This window comes from Stenella coeruleoalba (genome assembly GCF_951394435.1).
Source record: "Stenella coeruleoalba genome assembly, chromosome: 8".
Classification (NCBI taxonomy): domain Eukaryota; kingdom Metazoa; phylum Chordata; class Mammalia; order Artiodactyla; family Delphinidae; genus Stenella; species Stenella coeruleoalba.
In genome coordinates this window covers 11,050,065-11,069,415 of record NC_137154.1, presented here as the reverse complement: position 1 = coordinate 11,069,415, position 19,351 = coordinate 11,050,065, and the positions used below count along the sequence as shown (strand labels likewise).

Here is a 19,351-nt window from a genome sequence, read left to right as displayed (position 1 = left end):
TGATTCACTTTGTTATAAAGCAGAAACTAACACACCATTGTAAAGCAATTATACCCCAATAAAGATGTTAAAAAAAAAAAAAGTTATGCATCTGTGTTGCAAAAGAGTGATTTCACTTCCTCCAAAAAGAGGCAAGAGGGAAGTCCCACATCTGCTTTCTTTCTCAGTTTGAGCACGTGCTTTCTGACACCAGCTCACGCAGAGCCAAACCATGATTCATGTCTGAGGTTCAGTTCTGTGTGGGCTTGGAGCTGGTCCAGGTGTTCCCTACTTCTGCATTTCACCTGTGGTCTGAAATAGGGAGGAACGTTTGGCTGTGTTTGCAGGGACCATCCCCTTGCTTATTTTTAGCAGGAATCTAGGAAACTGGATTTAGCAAGAGTCTGAAATCTGACAGTCAAATAGTCCCTAAATGGATCAAAGAACTATGACTCTCAAAGACTCTGGAATAAACTTGGTTCTGGCAAATCCAGGAGGAATCAGTAACAACGGGACGATATTTTCTTTTCTGAACAGTTGATTGCTAACCTAATGCTCTGAGAACTGCTTTGTCAGCTCCTTCTCCTCAGAGACTATTCTTCTCAGCAGGACTGTTTATGTCCTGACCACAAAAGTCAGAACACAGTGGTTTCTTGATTCCTTTTCATCTTGTGAGGAAAAAAAAAACAACAGAATGCCCATGTGAAATTCTACATATTCCCAGTAAATATGCTAGAATTTGGCCACCTCGACCATTTTATTTCTTTTCTCTATTAGCATTTGTCCCTCATGTTGTTTCTAATTCTTTTCCTCCTCAACAACTTTTCCCCTTCTGCTCTTTTTTTTCTCTTTGCCATTTCCATATTTAGGTTTGGAGGACACAAGTCCGTGATTTAAGGTGATACTTCCACTGCACTAAAGAAGGAAATCTTAATGTGGCAGAGACTTCCTCTTTAAGCTACCACTTCCCTATTGCGTGTCATGGCAGACATCACTAATCAATCTCACCATTAATTCCACTGAGCTCTGAGGCTGCCTCATTATCATTCTTAGCCCAGTTCCACAGAACATTCTAAAGGAAGCTTATTTCACCCACCCCTTAAATAAATACTCATTGAGCGCCTATTACTCAGGCACCCATTGCAGGTACTGTTTTTGCCGTAGCCAATGTCAAATTTAATGCTCTTTTAAGAGTCTGGCTGAGCAGATGTGCCCTTGGAAGCACTGCTTCCTTTTTTTCTATTCTCCAAGCCAAGCTCCACTGGACTGAGCAGTTAGGACCAACCCATTCCCCCTCCCCATCAGCTTTCAGGTTTCCTAATGACACCAGTCTAATATGAAGAGTGCCTCTTTTTTTTTTTTTTTTTTGCGGTACAAGGGCCTCTCACTGTTGCGGCCTCTCCCGTTGCGGAGCACAGGCTCCGGACGCTCAGGCTCAGCAGCCATGGCTCACGGGCCCAGCCACTCCGCGGCACGTGGGATCTTCCCGGACCGGGGCACGAACCTGTGTCCCCTGCATCGGCAGGCGGACTCTCAACCACTGCGCCACCAGGGAAACCCAAGAGTGCCTCTTATATTCTCCTTCAGCTGAAAGCAGCTAAACACAGAGAGCTTTGCCCACAACGGGACTGGAAACACAGTGGGATTTCTCTTATTCCCTCGTTTCTTAGTCCCCGAGCATTGCCTGTCGCGTAACTCCTCTTTGGAGGAAGATTTGAGCAAAAGAAGTGATTGGGTGGCATCTGGACTCTGGACTGCTGGCCGAGTTCACATTTCTATACTTGTTGCATTATTGGGTAACACAAGACCAATCTAACATTCAATCTTTTCCTCTTTTCCTGCAGGATCTTCAGAGGGACTTCAAGCAGAGATGAAGTAAAAATTGCCACCCTTTTTCTTTCTACCTGAAATAACCATGGAAACAAGTGAGTTAGGGGAGGTTGTTCTTCCATCATGGAATTATGTGGAATTGGGAGCTTTGGCTCCTCCACTGAAATTTTCCTATTGTCTTTACTACTTCTTTGTGATCTAAATACGAAATTAAGAGCATGGGCTGGGTTGTGAGTCTACTTAATCTCTAGACTTTGTTCTGCTTTGTACAGTCACTGAAAATATCTCAGCAGCTAGACTGATGTGCACAGATGTGAAATAGAGGTTTCAGAATTGAAATACAGGTAATATCCTGGCTCCATATGTGACTTAGGGCAAGTTCTAGAGTCTCCCTAAGCCCCCATCTCCTCAACTGTGACACACAAATAGCATCTACCTCTACGCAGTAGATGAAGTTGTTGAGAGGATTAACAGAAGCCATGCATGTAAAGCTCTGTAGGACCCAAGCAAGAGCTCACTGTATATCAACTTTTAGCTTTGCTGGACTTGTCGCTGCAGGTTTCAGACTGACTCTGTAGTTCAATCCTCACAGGAGGGGAATGGGAGAAAAGCCGTATTAGAGCATCTCAGGAACTTGACTTTTTTCTGCTCATCCATTTGATAGCACGGGAAGTCCTACTGACTCAGAGAGACCACCTGAATATTTTTTATTAATATCCTGAACAAAGATATGCATATCTTTAAGGAAAACAATATAGTAGCCATGCCATCTAGATTAACAACACAGGTAAATCAGAAATGACTGGATGCTTTATCAAAGAGTTCATTTCGGGAGTCTCTTAGAATGGGAATAACGAACTCTTTATGTAAACGGCCAGCCGGTAAATTTTTCAGGCTTTGCAACCAAATGGTCTCTGTGGTAACTACTCAACTCTGCCATTGTACTGCAAAAGCTGATGACACGTGGGACTTCCCTGGTGGTCCAGTGAGTAAGACTCCATGCTCCCAATGCAGCGGACCCAGGTTCGATCCCTGGTTGGGGAACTAGATCCTGCATGCACGCCACAGCTAGAAGTCCGAATGCCGCAGCTAAGAAGTCGGCATGCCACAACAAAGATCCCACGTGCCACAACTAAGACCTGGCATAGCCAAGATAAATGAATTTTTTTTAAAAAAAGTAGATGATATGTAAATGCATGGGCATGACTGTGTTCCAATAAATCTTTACAAAAACAAGTGGGGGCTGACTTTTGCCTGGGGTCTGCGGTTTACTGACATCCTGGTTCAACCTCAAGGGATACACGTAACAATATCTTTGAGCTCTGCTTTTTTTTTTTTTTTTGCATGTGGACCAATTTTAAAGTCTTGATTGAATTTGTTACAATATTGCTTCTGTTTTGTGTTTTGATTTTTGGCCTCGAGGCATGTGAGATCTTAGCTCCCCAACCAGGGATCAAACCCGCACCCCCTGCATTGGAAGGTGAAGTCTTAACCTCTGGACCGCCAGGGAAGTTCCTCTTTGAGCTCTTCTGCAGAACTAAAACCCACAACAAATGGAAGATAACTACTTGTTGAAACATTCTTCATTCTAGAGAGAAGGTCGCAGTTTGATAACCTCGAGAACCACAGAAGCTCATCAGGAGGGCACCTGAGGCCAGATTAAAGGAATGCAGGCCCTGCACGCACCCTGATCCCATCAGTGACCCCGCCCTGGAACCATTGCTATAAAACTCCTCACCAAATCCCACCAGGTTGGGTCACACAGTTTTTTGTTTTTGTTTTTTTCTGTGTGTGTGTGGTACGCGGACCTCTCACTGTTGTGGCCTCTCCCGTTGCGGAGCACAGACTCCGGACGCGCAGGCTCAGCGGCCATGGCTCACGGGCCCAGCCGCTCCGCAGCATGTGGGATCTTCCCGGACCGGGGCACAAACCCATGTCCCCTGCATCGGCAAGCGGACTCTCAACCACTGCGCCACCAGGGAAGCCCATGTCACACAGTTTTGAGGGCATTAGTCTGCTGTGTCCCCCTTTGCTTGACAAAACAATAAAGCTCTTCTTTTCTACTTCACCCAAAACTCTGTCTCTGAGATGCAATTCGGCACTGGTGCACAGAGGCCGAGTTTCGGCATCCGTACCTAGAAGCAGCAAATTCATAAAGACAGAAAGTAGAAAGGGGTTGGGGCAGAGAAGAATGAGGGGTGTGAAAATGCAAGAAAATGTTGACAATGTGTATTTATTTGGGGTGTTGCAGAGGCAGACTCGAACTGAAGAGCTGCCTTTTGAGATGCAGGCAAAAACACAACTAAAGGCAGTTACACAAACTTGAAGTCCTCTGTCTGGGTGCTGAGCAGAGAATGCTGTTTATTCAGATTGAACTACTCCCCAGATTCTCCAGGCTAAATCTTTCTTCAGCTGCAGTAGCCTCCCAAACCCTCAGATACTTCCCCTGCGAAGAGTTCTGGCTGGTCCTCCAACCCCTCACCTCCAAAGACCACTTGACCTCTCCCAGGAGGAGGTCTGGACTCTGACATAGTCTCCACCTGACCCACAGCAAGGGGAGGGTCGCTTGATTTAGCAGATACGAATGTGGGATGCCCAATTACATTTAAATTCCAGTTAAACAACAAATAATTTTTTAGTCAGAGTATGTCCTATGCAACACTGGGGGCATACTTACACTCAGAAAAATATTCATTGTTTATCTAAAATTCAAATTTGGGAATTCCTTAGTGGTCCAGTGGTTAAGACTTGTGCTTTCACTGACATGGACTGGGGTTCGATCCCTGGTTGGAGAGCTAAGATCCCACAAGCTGTGTGGCCAAAAAAATATATAAAAATAAATAAAATTACTAAAAAAAAAAACCCAATAAATAAAATGCGAATGTAACTGAGCATCCTATATTGTATCTGGAGACCCTAAACACTACTGGACCGAAAGAGGCCTGGCTTCTTCTCACTTCTGAGCTCACATGAAGCACTGGGCCACCAGATGTGAGATGTGGTTTCTCCAGTAGTTGGTAAGCGAATACTGGATAACGCAGCCCAGAAATACAGAGGACTTAATTCCTTGTGCTAGTGACACTGAGAGATAGGAGGAATCTGGCACGTAATTTGCTCTTCGTTTCTCCCTCCAGTGGACTATTTTGAGGACTGGTGGTTTTGTGTGCTCTCTCTGAAGACATTTGCGTGACTAAACAATTGTCTGTGTCTTTCCTTAAACTGTGATCAGCTCAGTAATACAGCCCCTTAGACTTCCTTTGTCTCCTTTGCTGCCTTACCTCCCTTTTCCTTTTACATTTGCTGCCCTGGGATTTTACCTCCCAATGAAACATTAATTAATGTAGAGTATTAATTAATATTATAATGGTCCTCTATGTGCTCCACGGCATCCCTTGCATTTATCACTATTTTAATGGACTTCTTGTCTGACTCTCTCCCCTAGTAAACTGTAAGCTCCTAAAGGGAAGAGATCATGTTTTTTTCGGTTCATCACTGTATTACCCGAGGCTGGTGCTATATCTGGTACATAGCAGATACCCAATCAATATATGTTACTATTGAATGAATAAACAAGTGAATAAAGCCAACACAGCTGATAATATTTCTAGAACATGTCCTCAGTAAATCAGGTCTTGAGTGGTTGGGAATGAATACTTGAGCTGAAGCAAAATTATGATAGGATTTTTGTTTCAACTTACATTAATGTCTCTGAGCACTTACTCTGAGCCTAGCTTGTGTGACTTGTATTTCTTATTACAAAATTTAATTTGGTTTTCTGGTCTGTAATTGTGTCTTGGTGAATTTGGGAGGGCGTAAGCTTAGTGTCTTACATAATACATGAATCATAAGAGCCCAGATGGAATGTCCCTATGTGCCAACTCCTTCTGCCTTATTTACATCTGATCTGGTATTTAAAGTTTTGATCCTGCAGGACTGAACCCACACCTGCTTGCATACCCACCTTGGTTCCCATCCCTGCCAAGTATCTGCATCTAGTGAAGCTGGCCTTGGGATACTTGGTCCTCACCCCATTCCTTTTCCCCTTCCGTCTCCCTAATCTGCCTATGCAGTGTGCAAGCAGGGCTTGCCTGGAGGGTAGAACAGAGGTTAAGAACGAAGGAGCAACAATCACAGAACTGACTTGCCCAATTCTGATAACATTTCCATTCTGCGGACAGTCAAGAGAAGGACTAAGGGAAATAGGGGAAGAATAGGAAAGAAAAACAGGTCAGTGTAATGCAAAATGGTGATAGGAGGGGTTTAATAAAAAATTCTAGAGGACCTCCCTTGTGGTCCAGTAGTTAGGACTCCATGCTTCCCAGGCAGGGGGTACGGGTTCGATCCTTGGTCGGGGAACAAAGATCCCGCATGTCGTGCAGCATGGCCAAAAAAAAAAATCTAGTTATTCGAACACCAAACCTGAGCTTTGCTAGTAAGAGTCAGAGCCCTGATTTGGGGGTTTCCTGGGTCTTAAGTAGGCTTTTCTGCCCCCCTTTCCTCCTGGTCTTCTCTTGAAGGTAGGTTTTTAATTTCTATCTTGGGAAATTAGGGCATCATGGGGCAGGAAAAGTAGCACAGGGTTAGAAATATGGAGACGTGGATTCTGTTCCTCATTCTATACTAACCTGCTGGTGACCTTAGACAAGTCATTTCCCCCCTCTCTCTCTGTTTCCCAATATGTAAAATAAGAGGGTGTGTTGAGGTCCTTTCCAGCATCTTCATGAGGCACGAGTCTGCATTCCAGTTACAACCTGCCTCAATTTGAAAGCTACAGCTGCGATCTTTTATTTTAAAAGTTTTAGAAGATTTTGTTCTGTGCAGGTCATGGCGTGTATGTTCTCCCATGTTGTTCCTGCTGAAACTTCCTTTTGGTGACTTATTTCCCTGTGTGGTTTGACATTTGTGACTCGAGCCCCTTTTCCACTGAGGTTTGCCGTGCAAGGCTGGTTTGCACCGGTTTGTTCAGCTCTTCCTCCAAGGTGGTTTTCATTTTGTCTCTGCTGAGGCCTTATAATCATACTGGACCAGAGTTTGTGTTAATTTCTTGGTTTGGAGTCGATGTGAACTAAGACCTTCCATCTGTGTCAACACATGCGTGGGGTTCTCTGATCTCTGTTAAGATGGCAGGAGTCCTAGCCATTTTCCACGGGCGCGTGGGTGGAGTTTTCCTCATCGGCAGGTGGTGGCAGAGGCAGTGCTTCTTGATTCCCAGGATGGTTCCAGCCTCCCTCGAACATTGTACACAGGACCAGTGGCCTGGGTGATCTCCCACAGCCCTTAAAGCCACAGTACCCTGCTCTGAGGTCGGCGTCTGGCTCCGAATGTCCCTCAGCCACAGGCCTAAGTACCCACTCGCTGCTCTGATTGTGAGCTCTCTCTTTCTAGCACCCGCAGATTTCCCTTTCTTGGTTTTGAGCTTGAATCTTTGTGTTTGCGGAAATGGGTCTGTGCCTGTGTGTCTAAGGTGTGGGAGTCTCACCTGGGTCAGCTCAACCAGCCAAATCCTCTCTTGTTATGATTATTTTGTGCAGTTAAGTTTTTCATAGGTATAATGGGGGTGCGGGCACATACGTTGTGGCACAAGGGCTTTGGAGAACAAACTTTCCTGCTGTCACGTCCCTTCCTCCCAGTAAAAGAACACCTTCACTGAAGTCTGAGACCCTGTCTCCAGAGGGGACAGCTCTCCTTCTGCAGGGAGAGTCGGGCTTCTAATGTGCTCTGCTCTCCCTCTCCCTGCGTCCCCTGGAGAAAGGTGGAGAACATCGTGAACAGCTTCCACAGGAAGTGACGAGAACAGAATGTTTCATGAGGCACGGGGCATGGAGAGCAGCTGCTTACCGCGTGAGATGGAGGGAGGGAAGGATGGAGAAAGCCGAGGTCCTTTGGTGGAGAAAGATCTCGGACCAATTTTACAGACAGTAGGATGTCAACGAGAACCATTTCCTTCCCTCCTTCCCTTTCATTTCCACACTTATGTGTGTGTGTATGTGTGTGAGAGTGTGTACTGTGTGAGTGCGTGTATGTGTGAGTGTATGTTTATGAGTGTGTATGTGTGTGTATGTGTTTGTGAGTGTGTGTATCTGTATGTGTGTGACTGTGTATGTGTGTGTGAGTGCATGTGAGTGTGTGTATGTGTGTGAACATGTCTGTGTGTAGTGTGTATATATGTGTGTAGTGTGTGTATGTGTCTGTGTGTGTATGTGTGTAGTGTGTGTGTCTGTGCATGTGTGTGTAGTGTGTGTGTCTGTGTGTATGCATGTGTGTGTATGTGTCTGTGCCTATGTGTGTATGTGTATAGTGTGTGTGTGCATGTGTGTAGTGCATGTATGTGTGTGTATGTGTGTGTGTGTATATGTGTGTGTGTGTAGAGAAAAATGCGTGGTCAAGACACAGGGAGGCAGGAGAACTCAGTTTGAATCCCAGCCTCGTTGTTCTCTTGCAAATTGCTTCTCTCCTCTGGGCTTTTATTTCCTAATTCTAATTCCCCAAATTAGAGGATTGTATTAAATTTGTAGATTATAAACATGATTTTAGCTGTGGAACCCTTATTTTCAAATGCAGTCTTTCAGGGAAACTTTCATGGAAAAGAAGAGCTGCCTCCAATGAACAAGGGCCAAAGCCCCAAAGCCCAATGGCTTCATTTCCTTCTCACCACTTGGAGGAGGCAGATCACCAGGGTCCCTGGAATACAGTTTGAAAACTGCCAGTCTATGTACAGTTTCTACAGTTTCTTCCAGTTGGGGCATTATAATTATGATGAGAAGGAGAAAACTTTCCCTAGCCATAAAATTCATGAGACAGAGCTGAAGTGGGAAGATTTCCCTGAAAACAGGAAGTCAAAGCTGCCAGACTGTGAGGCAATATGGTTTTTAGACCGTATTGCATTCTTTCTTATAGGACCTTTCACCGCAGTTTGGGTAAGATTTTGATGGTAACGGCCAGCTGTTGTGTAGACATGGGAAGATTGCTGGGCTGGAGAGGAGTGCTTTCAGTAGCCAGCTGTGAGTCATTTGCAAATTATTTCACCACCCAGAGGCTCAGTTCTTTATTTGTGAAAGAGGGAAGTGGAATAGACTAGTCACTAGGAGATCACTGACGACTAAACATGTTCTGAGATAGAGCAAATTACTAACGTACTCACAGAAACTTATTGTGCAAATACTATGTCAGACACCACTTGCTCTGCATGGAGATTATGGTCTAATGGGAAGATAGACACTGAACAATGATGCTTTATATGGAAAAGGAAGTACAGGGTTATAAATGACCAGAGAGGAAGGTCTCAACCTGGACCAGCGGGTCGGGTGGTCCTCCAAGACAGACAGAGGTAGAGACAGACAGAGACACAGAGAGACACAGAGGTAGAAGGAGATAGACACAGAGAGACAGAGACAGATGAGAGAAGCAGAGAGAAAGAAACAGAAAGAGACAGAGAATGGGGAGAATGATGGAAAAGGCGTCTTGGATGACTACAGATGAGGGAGATAAGTTTGATTTCAGCTAAGGTTAGGGATATAGGTGACCCAAAGAACCAAAATGGATTCACTTTCTAATGCACCGACCTGGTGGGTAAAGCAAACTCTTTGGTTATCTTTCTATTCTACTTGGTTCCAAAATGTTTGAGCAAGCAGCTTGCAAAGATATATAAAATGTACAAAATAACAGATTAAAAGATTGGTGAGAGAAAAAAGTAGAATTGCAGAGTAGAGCCAGGAGTAAGAATAAAAGTGCTCCTCAGAGTTACCTAAATTCTTGCTACAGATGAGTCACAAATTTTACTCAAAACTTCTCAGCAATCAGTGTAGAAAGAGCTTGTGTTTCCATATTCAATGATGCAATGCACAGTGTTAATGGGACAAATATGGAAAAATTGTTGATAGGAAAGCAGTTAGAGAGTAAAATTCTTCTGGGGTCCTCCACGCTAAACGATTCACTATGGAGGCTGATACAATGCTGTCTGCTAAATTCTTTTTTATCTGGCTTAATCCAGAGTGAAACTTCAAGGCATCAACCTGCCCTGCCCTGATATCTTGATACATTGCCTCTCAAGACTTTTCCTTCACCAGAGCCTACAGCACAACTGGTCATTTCTTTATCTGAATATAGAAACAGATGCTATAAGTTGGGTTGGAGCTCCATTACTATTGTTACCTTTGAAGAACATTATTCATTCATTACTAATTCAATTTTGGTTTTGTTTTAACATTTTGGTTTCTCCTTGTTTCATAGTTATTTGGGAATCAAACCATTCAGAGGGAAGAGATATGGGAACATATGTATATGTATAACTGATTCACTTTGTTATAAAGCAGAAATGAACACACCATTGTAAAGCAATTAGACTCCAATAAAGATGTAAAAAATATTTGTTCCATTAACAAATCTATTTTTGAATAATGCTTTTTAAATTATTGTTTTAAATAAAGCTCCTGGTATAGAACTTAAGTGGTGATCTTATTGAAACTAATCCTAACTATTTAACGGAAGTCAGTCAGTCGTCCTTTCTCTTTATGCACTGAAATCAGGCCTGACTTGAGAAATTAGTCGTTTTTTGTTTTTCTGTTGTTTTTTTTTTACAGAATTTGCTTTAATATTTCCTTCTTCGTCTCTGGACGATGCCAAGCATACGTGTAAGAATATGTATTTTCAATGAATGGCCTTGGTGTCGTGTAGACATGCACTTAGGATCTCCTTAGCTTGTTAGTGTGTGCCTTTGTGTATGTTACGTAACCTCCTTCCCGAGTCTTACATATCTCATCTCTTAGATAAAGACGATTAACACCCCTATCTCATAGTGTGGTTGTGAAAACTAAAGAAAAAAAATTGTGTATATTAGAGACTTTCTGTAGTAAGTGAATGAGGACAATAAACGATCCTATCTAATAGGATCATTTCAAGGATTAAAAGAATACATTTAAAGAGGCATCAGGGAGGAAAAATAACTCAGTTTGATAGTATCATCCTTCACCAAGGGTATGAAGAGATAGCTGCCCTATTACGTTGCTGACAGGAGGGTCCATTGGGAGCCGCTCTAGAGAGAACTTGGCAGTGTCTATCAAAATTTTAAAATATACATGTCCTATAAGCAGCAATTCAACTTCTCAGTTTCTACCATAAAAGTGCATATTAGCAGGAAGTGTATGTACAGACATGCATGTTGCAACACTGTTTGTAATAAACTAGCAAAAACTGGACACTACCTAAATGTCCATCAGGGAGGAATAGGTACATACATTTTGGCACATCAATTCTATGAAACAATGAAAAAGACTAAGGTAGATTTATATGTATAATATGGAAGGAGGTCCAGGAAATAATGATTGAATTTCTAAAAAATCAAGGTATAGAATGATCATTCAATATGATTTCATTTATGTGAATACACAGAGAGCTACATAAAGCAGTACGATGTATTTTTGATTGGTACATATGTGAATGTTATTAAGCAGAAAAAGTATAAATTTACATGTCTGCCAACATAAACCATAGCTACCTCTTGGGGAGACCAGGAAGGGATTAAAATTGAGGGTTCTGGTTTAAACATCCCTTTACCTATGGTGTTTTAATTTTTTTTGAATAGGGAATTTGTATGTTATAGAGTTGAAATGAAGTTTATAAAAGCTTCTGAGAACAATGTCTGGCATATAATAAGCTTCTAATAAGTGTTAATTCCTTCCTTTGGCCTAAGATGAATCTCTAAATCATCTACCAAGTGAATTTGGATTTATTTATTCGTTTATTTAAAAAATTTTATTAACACAGAGTTTGTCCCAGTCATAGCTTATGCTTCAGGGAAACAGTAGGGAGTAGTTTACAACTTGAGTAGAAGGAAGATAAATAAACAAAATAAAAATAGTAGTGTTGTAGGAGCTGATGGATGAAATAGAGGATGCTATGGGAATACACTGCAGTAACTCTTTACTATGTCTGGAGGAGTCAAGGGCCAAGGAAGGCTTTACAGACAAACTTCAAAGTCATACCCCTCCTATACCTAAACTCCCAGTAATCCAAGTGGTCAGAGGAGAATGGATCAAATACCAGCATGAACTGGAAGAAGGACAGAAGCAGAAGAGTTACAGCCAAAGTTGTTGCAACTTAGGGAAGGCTGTCACGATTCACCATGATTTATATACACAACCACTAAAGAAGCAAGACTTCATAAATGTTTGTCCTTTGCTCAAGAACCATCTTGTAGAATAGGATCAAAGACAAATTAAAATCCACATTCAATTCTGCTGCAAACTCACTGACTTGGTTGTCCTATCTCAAATCATGTCATAGAGATCTGGGATAGGACATAGAAGGGGCCCCTTCTGAGATAATGCATGAAAATGAAAGCAGGGGTGCCAGAATCATGGAACAGGTTGCATTCAAATTCCGGAGCAACAGTAGAAAAGATACAAACTCTAGTATATGGAGTGAAAGTCAATTGGGGTTGAGGTGAGAACAGAGAGTAAGTCAAATATGCACAGAGCAAGAGTGGAAGCTGGTCTAGGGAACAGGTATGGAATCAGAGCTGCCAGAGGAAGACTCTCTTCTCTGACTCTGTTCCTTAAATCAGGTCCCACCCAGTCACTAGGCAGTTTCAACCAAGAAAATTAACCGTATGGCACTCTGCTCTCCTTTAGGGCTTCTCCCTTACCCTTATCTCTGCTCTTTGCTCACTGTGATTTCACATCTTTGGATCTGCTGGTTTAGGTCCCTATTTCTGACCCCAGGGGACACCATGACCCCACAGATGTGACCCTGGTCTCTTTTCACACACGGTTTACAGATACCCTATTGCTTTGCTGGCTCTGAGTCACCACTGCTGAACCCAATTCAATGAGGGCTCTCAGGTCAGAGAGTCAGCCTTCCTGGTCAGTATCAACCTTTGGATAGGTAAGTATCCAAGGCAAAGGGAACAAAAAATTTGTCCCAAATAGTGAATGGACTGGTATGAGTGGTGTTTTGTAAACAGGTCTCTAATCAATGCTCATGGTCCTAGGCCATGCCCCAGCTGGCTCTAAAGCAACCTGGACACAGCACCTGAGGCCATAAAGCTAAGGAATATCATAGCAAAGCATATTTATTTTCTATTGCAAGTGATCAAAATTGAAACCCTACCAGTCTATGACAAGAAAAGTAAAAGGAAGGAACAAACCTTTGTAGAGCCTAATTACACAGTAGGCATGTAGGTTGGGGATCTTATTTGAAAGAGTTTCTTTCAATTATTATTCAGATTCCTATTATTACTAATAATAAGTGGGCCACTTATTATTATGATTACATATAGCAAAACTTAAGGGATTTTTGTTTGTTTTTTCTTTTAAACTCAAGGAACTATAAGACACAGAGAGGACATCTGCTTCTTTCTCTCCTTGAGCTTTTTCAATGTATCTTTGATCTCCTTGATGGGGAGATGGGGCTCATCATGGGAATCACAGCTCCATAGAGCATGGACACCACCTTATCTTGGTCTAATGAGTAGCCAGCACTAGAATGGAGATATGAGAAGAGACCAGAGCCATAGAAGAGAATCACTGTGGTCAGATGAAAGGAACAGTTGTTGAAAGCCTTTGTTGGCCCTTGGGTTGAATGGATCTTCATGACAGCAGCAATGATGTAGCCATAGGGAACCAGGACCACAAGAGCTGAAGTCCCACCAACTGTACACACAACAAGAAAGTTCATTACCTGGCTGAGGAAGGTACTAGGACAAGGCAAGACCAGCAGCGGTGGCAGGTCACAGAAAAAGTGGTTAATGATTCGTGGCCCACAGAAATGGAGCCAGAATATAGAGCTGGCTTGGACCAATCCGGTGAGGAATCCTCCAGCATGCGCTGTAATGGCCACCCCCATTAGATGGTGGGTGTCATGAAGGCTGTGTAGAGCAGAGGGTTGGAGATGGCAGCGTACCAGTCATATGCCATGGCTTCCAGGAGACAGCCCTCTGTGCTCACCATGCCAATGAAGAAGAAAAATTGAGCATCACAGCCCACAAAGGAGATGGTCTTCTGCTCCTTGAAGAAGTCACAGAGCATCTTAAGGGCTATAGAGGAGGTGTATGAAATATCAGTGAAGGACAGTTACAAAGGAAGAAACACATGGTGGGGTGGAGGTGTGACTTCATGGCAATCACGACAGTAAGGTCCAGGTTCCAAGCCAGAGTCATGGAGTAGATCCCCAGAAACAGTACAAAGAGGGTAACTTGCCGCTCTGGAGGCTCTGAAAATCCCCAAAGGATGAAACTGGTCATCATGCTGATATTCCTTCCCAGGGCCATCTCTCTTCTCTCCGCTGCCTTCAAAGCCCCAAAATGAGATTCCTGGGGCAAAGAAAATCCAGGTGAAGAAACCATTTTGTTCTGTCATGGAAACATAGACGCCCCAGAGCCAGAAGAGACAGTGGAAGGCAAATGTCCTACCCCCATCCAATGCAGAAATCCCCTCTACAGCATTTATTGGGTCTTTCAAAGAGATTGTCACCACCCTGATCCGATTCATTTGTTTATGCAGAAGTGACAGGTCCCAGAAGAGACTGGCATTTTTGCATTACCTGGATCATCACCTTCACTGTCAATGTCACGACTTCATCAAAGGAGGTTGTTAATAGCCCTTGGGCTAAGTACCCCCATTTTTTTTCCAGTTGATCCAAGCATTGTGATTGGATTAATGAGCCACTCAGATTTATACTAGATTTTTTTTCTTTTTTGAGAAGAAATGCCTAGAGAGGTGATTTTGTGTTTCTTATCACCATAGTCTGTTCTGACCAGGTTTTATGGGGTCAAGGTGTTCTTTTTCCTTAAAGCAGAGGAACGAAGCACTTAGAGATCTGAAACACTGGCATCCCCTTTAGAGATTCAAGAAAGGGATAAGGAAACAAAAGTTCAACCCTGTGAAAAGCTTATGCTCATTTTGCACAAATATTATCAACTCACCTTGCCCCATTTGTTTGATAGAGAAATGCGGATGATGTACGAAGTAATAAAACATTCCTATTAAGTTGAAAATATTCAACATACTGTATAAGATAGTCAGGAAACAGACAAGTCACAGCACAGCGTGACAGTGCTCTCAGAGTAGTATTTGCACAGTGCCCTGGGTCCTGGACATAGCTTCCGAGAGGAGATGTGTTTGAGGAGGAGTCCAGCAATGAGGAAGGGGTTACCAGAATGAAAGTTGTGTGTGTGAGCGGTTGACAGGTGGCTGGCTCAAGGCTTTATATTAAAAATGGGAAAAGTATTTGTGAAAGCACAGGAGACCATACTGTTTGAGGCGCCTTAAAAACATGAGCATGGCAGGAGCACAGACTAAATAGAATTAAGAGAAGATAGGGGCTTCCCTGGTGGGGCAGTGGTTGACAGTCCGCCTGCCGATGCAGGGGACACGGGTTCGTGCCCCGGTCCGGGAAGATCCCACATGCCGCAGAGCGGCTGGGCCCTTGAGCCATGGCCGCTGAGCCTGCGCGTCCGGAGCCTGTGCTCCGCAACAGGAGAGGCCACAACAGTGAGAGGCCCGCGTACCGCAAGAAAAAAAAAAAAAGAGAAGATAATATAAGGCTACTTTTGAGAGACAGCAGGGGCTGAACAAATTGTGAAAGATCTTCAAAAGCAAAGATTGTGAAGACATTTGTTGAAATGTTTCATATACGTAATTGCATTTGCTCCATATATAATTGCACATACTCTATTATATATAATTGCATATATGTGTTTACATATTCATGTTTAATTTCAACCTTCTCTCTGCTTCTGGGCTTCTGTCCCGTTTGCCCTGCCCTCTTCTTTTGATAGGACTTATCACCTCCTACTATTGCATATAGTTCATTGGTTTGTTGATTATTGTCTCTCTCCTTCATCAGGAATGTAAGCTCAATGGAGACCAAGATTTTTAGGCATTTTTGTCTCTTTCGTTCACTGAAGTATCACAAGCACCTAGACCAGTGCTTAGCACATAGTAGATGCTCAATACCTATTTGTTGAATAAATATCATGCTAAGGAGTTTGACCTTTCCCCTATGGCCAAAGGGAAGACATGAACATTTTATTTTTGTTTGTTTTTTAAATTTAACTTTTTTTTGTAAGCAAGGAACTAGATGTCAAGTACGTGGTTTTTGGGCCTCTCACTGTTGTGGCCTCTCCCGTTGAGGAGCACAGGCTCCGGACGCGCAGGCTCAGAGGCCATGGCTCACGGGCCCAGCCGCTCCGCGGCATGTGGGATCTTCCCAGACCAGGGCACGAACCCGTGTCCCCTGCGTCGGGAGGCAGACTCTCAACCACTGCGCCACCAGGGAAGCCCTCAAGTACATGTTTAACAATATAACTGAGAGCAGTGCAGAAGCAGTGTAAAAGATGGATGAGAGTGAAAGAAGGCTGAGAAGGAAGATTGGAAAGTTGCAAGAATAGAAAGTTGCTTCAAAGGCCAGGAAGAAAGCTGATGATGATTTGAATTAAAATAGGTAGATTTAGAAACAAATTCTTCCCTGAGATGTAACAGCACCATTCATTCTGCAGTGCAGTCGAGAAGATAAACCATATATGGCCAGACAACTCGTCCCTCCCCCCTCATTTTTCACATTTACAGTTGTTTTCAAAGGTATATTTTAGTAAGATTCATCCTGATTCTTGCTACTTCAGCCTCAAGGTTCTGTGATACCTAGTCTATTACATTTTTAGAGTGTGATAAAAGCTAATTGCCAATTCTTTTATGTGATTACTACATCGATAACCTGGTCACTTTGACCTGAATTATCTGAAGGTAAAGATACAGAAATAGAGTATGAGACATACATTAAATTTCCTTATGATAATAACTATATATAAATTAGTTTGCATGGTCTGAGAACCACCATCACTTATTTTTAGTGTTTTTAAGTTTCTACAAAATTTTCACATCGCTCATGGTATTGGTGGTCCTCCAAAGCATGGCCTTGATGTCAGACATAGCTAGTCTCCAATCCTTGCGTCACTACTCACTAGCTATGTGGCCTTGCTCATACTGACACAGGATTCTCAAATCTCTTTTGAGTTCCCTCTACTGTAAAGGGGAGGCAATACTAGGACTACCTCCTAGGTTGTGAATATTAAATGAAATAAATCACATCATGTTTTGGAGGGGAAAATAAATATTTTTATTATTTAACAAAGGATCCACACTATCAGGGTTTGAACCCAGATGTACTTCATCCCTAATCCAGGGTCTGCTCTCCACTGCACCGGCTGACTAACCCCAGGTGCATGTGCTTGTACATAATAATTGCTACTCAACCATATGCCCTTTATGATGTAGGAAGTAATAAAAACTTTGTTATTGCCAATATTTATAGCAACGTGTTGGCTTATTTGATAACACTTACCGCACTCTGTATTTACTCTTTGCTTGCTGACTTGTTCTGTCTGTAATCTTAACTGTGAAGTCTGGGAGGGCATTATAACCTTAATTCCTTGCACTGTGCCTGGAACATAGTGGACATTAAATAGTATTTGCTGAATGAGTTCAATTTACAATTCCAAAAGACATGTATTACAGACAAGAATCTCATTGAAGTTATGACAGCTCAAGGAGATATTAAATGACTAAACCAAGATTTAAACGCCTGATTCTTTGACTCTAGAGCCTGTTTCTCCTGAGTGCTTTGAAAGAACCTGGCCATGGGTCTGGGCAATCCATAGGACAATCGTATAGATGGAGCAGCAATAGATATTATACTTTCCCCATCCCAACTGACTGGACAAGACTGGTTATGTGGAACTTGAACTCTGAAAATCATTGTCAAGAGTTTTCTTCTCCTCCACCTGAGCAAGTCCATTCATATTTTAACAAAATTAAGCCACTACCAAAATAAAGAGCAATGAGGTTCTAATGTGGTGATTCCCAAAGAAATGATATAATTGAGGTATAGAGCCTATTTGCACTTCAGATGACTTTGTAGGGTATGATGAAGAAAACTTAGAGAGAATAACATGCAGGAAAGAAATGTGTTTTCTGCTTTCATCAATTCTTTCTCCTTCTCTGTGACAGTGCATAGCAGATTATAGGTGTCCAATGAATATATGTCATCTGGTTGAATAAAGGGCTATAAGATAGTTACTATATAGACATTATAAACTTTCCCTAATTCCAAGACTATTGGATCTGCCCTATTTTAAATACTCCCTGAATGTCCAGAAAATTCTGGTGATACACCTAAAATAATAAAATATCAGAGATAGAAACCAGTTAGCCTAGCCTTTGTCCATTATAAAAAATAAAACTGAAGCCAAAGAGAGAGAGTTATTGTCTGTACCGCTGGTTGGTACCAGAGGTGAAATTAGGACCTAAATCTCATTCTCCAAGGTTAGCTCTTTCTGCTTTACCTTACTCTAAAACCTGGAGTTTCAATGGTCACTAGAGAGAATCCAAGGAAATTGTATGATTTTTCTTTTAATTGCAGACACACACATGCACGTATTCATGAGTCTAGAATAGTGTAAAAAGCCCTGGACTGAAACCTTAAAAAAAAAAAAAAGAAAAAGAAAAATGCTTCAAGTCCTGTTTCTCCTACCTTTCTGCTGTGTTACCCTGGGAAAAAATATTTGCCTTTCTGAATTTTAATCTTCTTATCTCCTGTCTATACTAGAAAAAAATCAGCTTAGATCATTATTTTCTAGTCCACTTCCCTTCCTTCTTTCTTTCCTTCCTTATTTCCATTTGTAAATAGCAGAAACTTTTTAAAAATGAGAGCTTCTGCAGAATTCCAGAACATAAAATAGGTCAAGTTCAGCTCCTCTGGTCAAAGTCAGAGCAGTAGGGAAGAGGACTCCAGCATATTGCCTGCTCCACCTTCCTCATTTTCAAGGGTCTTTCTAACTCTCTCATTCTGTGATTCTAGAATTCACCATGAACCATATCTAAAGAAGGGTAAAAGGCAAACTCACCCACAACTCCCTAAACTCTGGGTTTCGGTCAGATGGCTAAGACCAGAAGCTTGTGACAAAAATGAAACCCATCTCTGCTTGCACCTGGAACACTGGTGTTGGCCAAAAAGATAAACAAAATTTATACGTAGCTACTTTAAATTGGCCACCAAGGGAAGGACTTGATGGGGCTTTAAAGCAAGGTCCATTCTCTCTGACGTACCATTGGATCTCTCTAGTTGTGGGGTATGACATATCCCAGAGAGAACCTACTGGCAGCTTGGCTGCCCATCTGGGCTCGGAGGGAAAAAGGATGCCAGCTTTGGTTGGGTGGAGTTGATTTCCATTGGCCCTGCTTCCATTATATTTCTAGTCCCTGGTCTGGTTCCAGTAATGTATCCCTAGAGGCAGTGAAAGCCAAGAGTGGCTTTCGGCTTCAAAATAAGTAACTATATCATCAACGGCAGTTACCTTTGTAAAGCACCAGTTATTTTGCAGAACTTCTTCAATGTAAAAATATCTTCTGAATGACTCCAAGGGTTGGAGCTAGGACTGAATGGATAAAATTGAGAGAGAGAAAGAGACAGAGACAGAGAAATTATAAGGAAACAATAGGACAGGCCAAAGGTAGAATGGGTGTTCTGGAAAGGAGTACATTCTCCATCA

General features: G+C 42.5%; 1 protein-coding gene across 1 annotated transcript in view; it reads right to left on the bottom strand.

The window, feature by feature from the left end:
- Positions 1–13,123: 13,123 nt before the first annotated feature.
- LOC307189871 (uncharacterized protein) overlaps positions 13,124–19,351 on the bottom strand; it is a gene marked incomplete at both ends in the record, with an annotated part of 39,144 nt that continues 32,916 nt past the window's right edge. Inside the window, 4 exon segments of the mRNA XM_079928360.1 lie at positions 13,124–13,201; positions 13,204–13,652; positions 13,655–13,876; positions 13,879–14,116. Of these exon segments, the coding sequence (XP_079784486.1) occupies positions 13,124–13,201; positions 13,204–13,652; positions 13,655–13,876; positions 13,879–14,116 (987 nt within the window).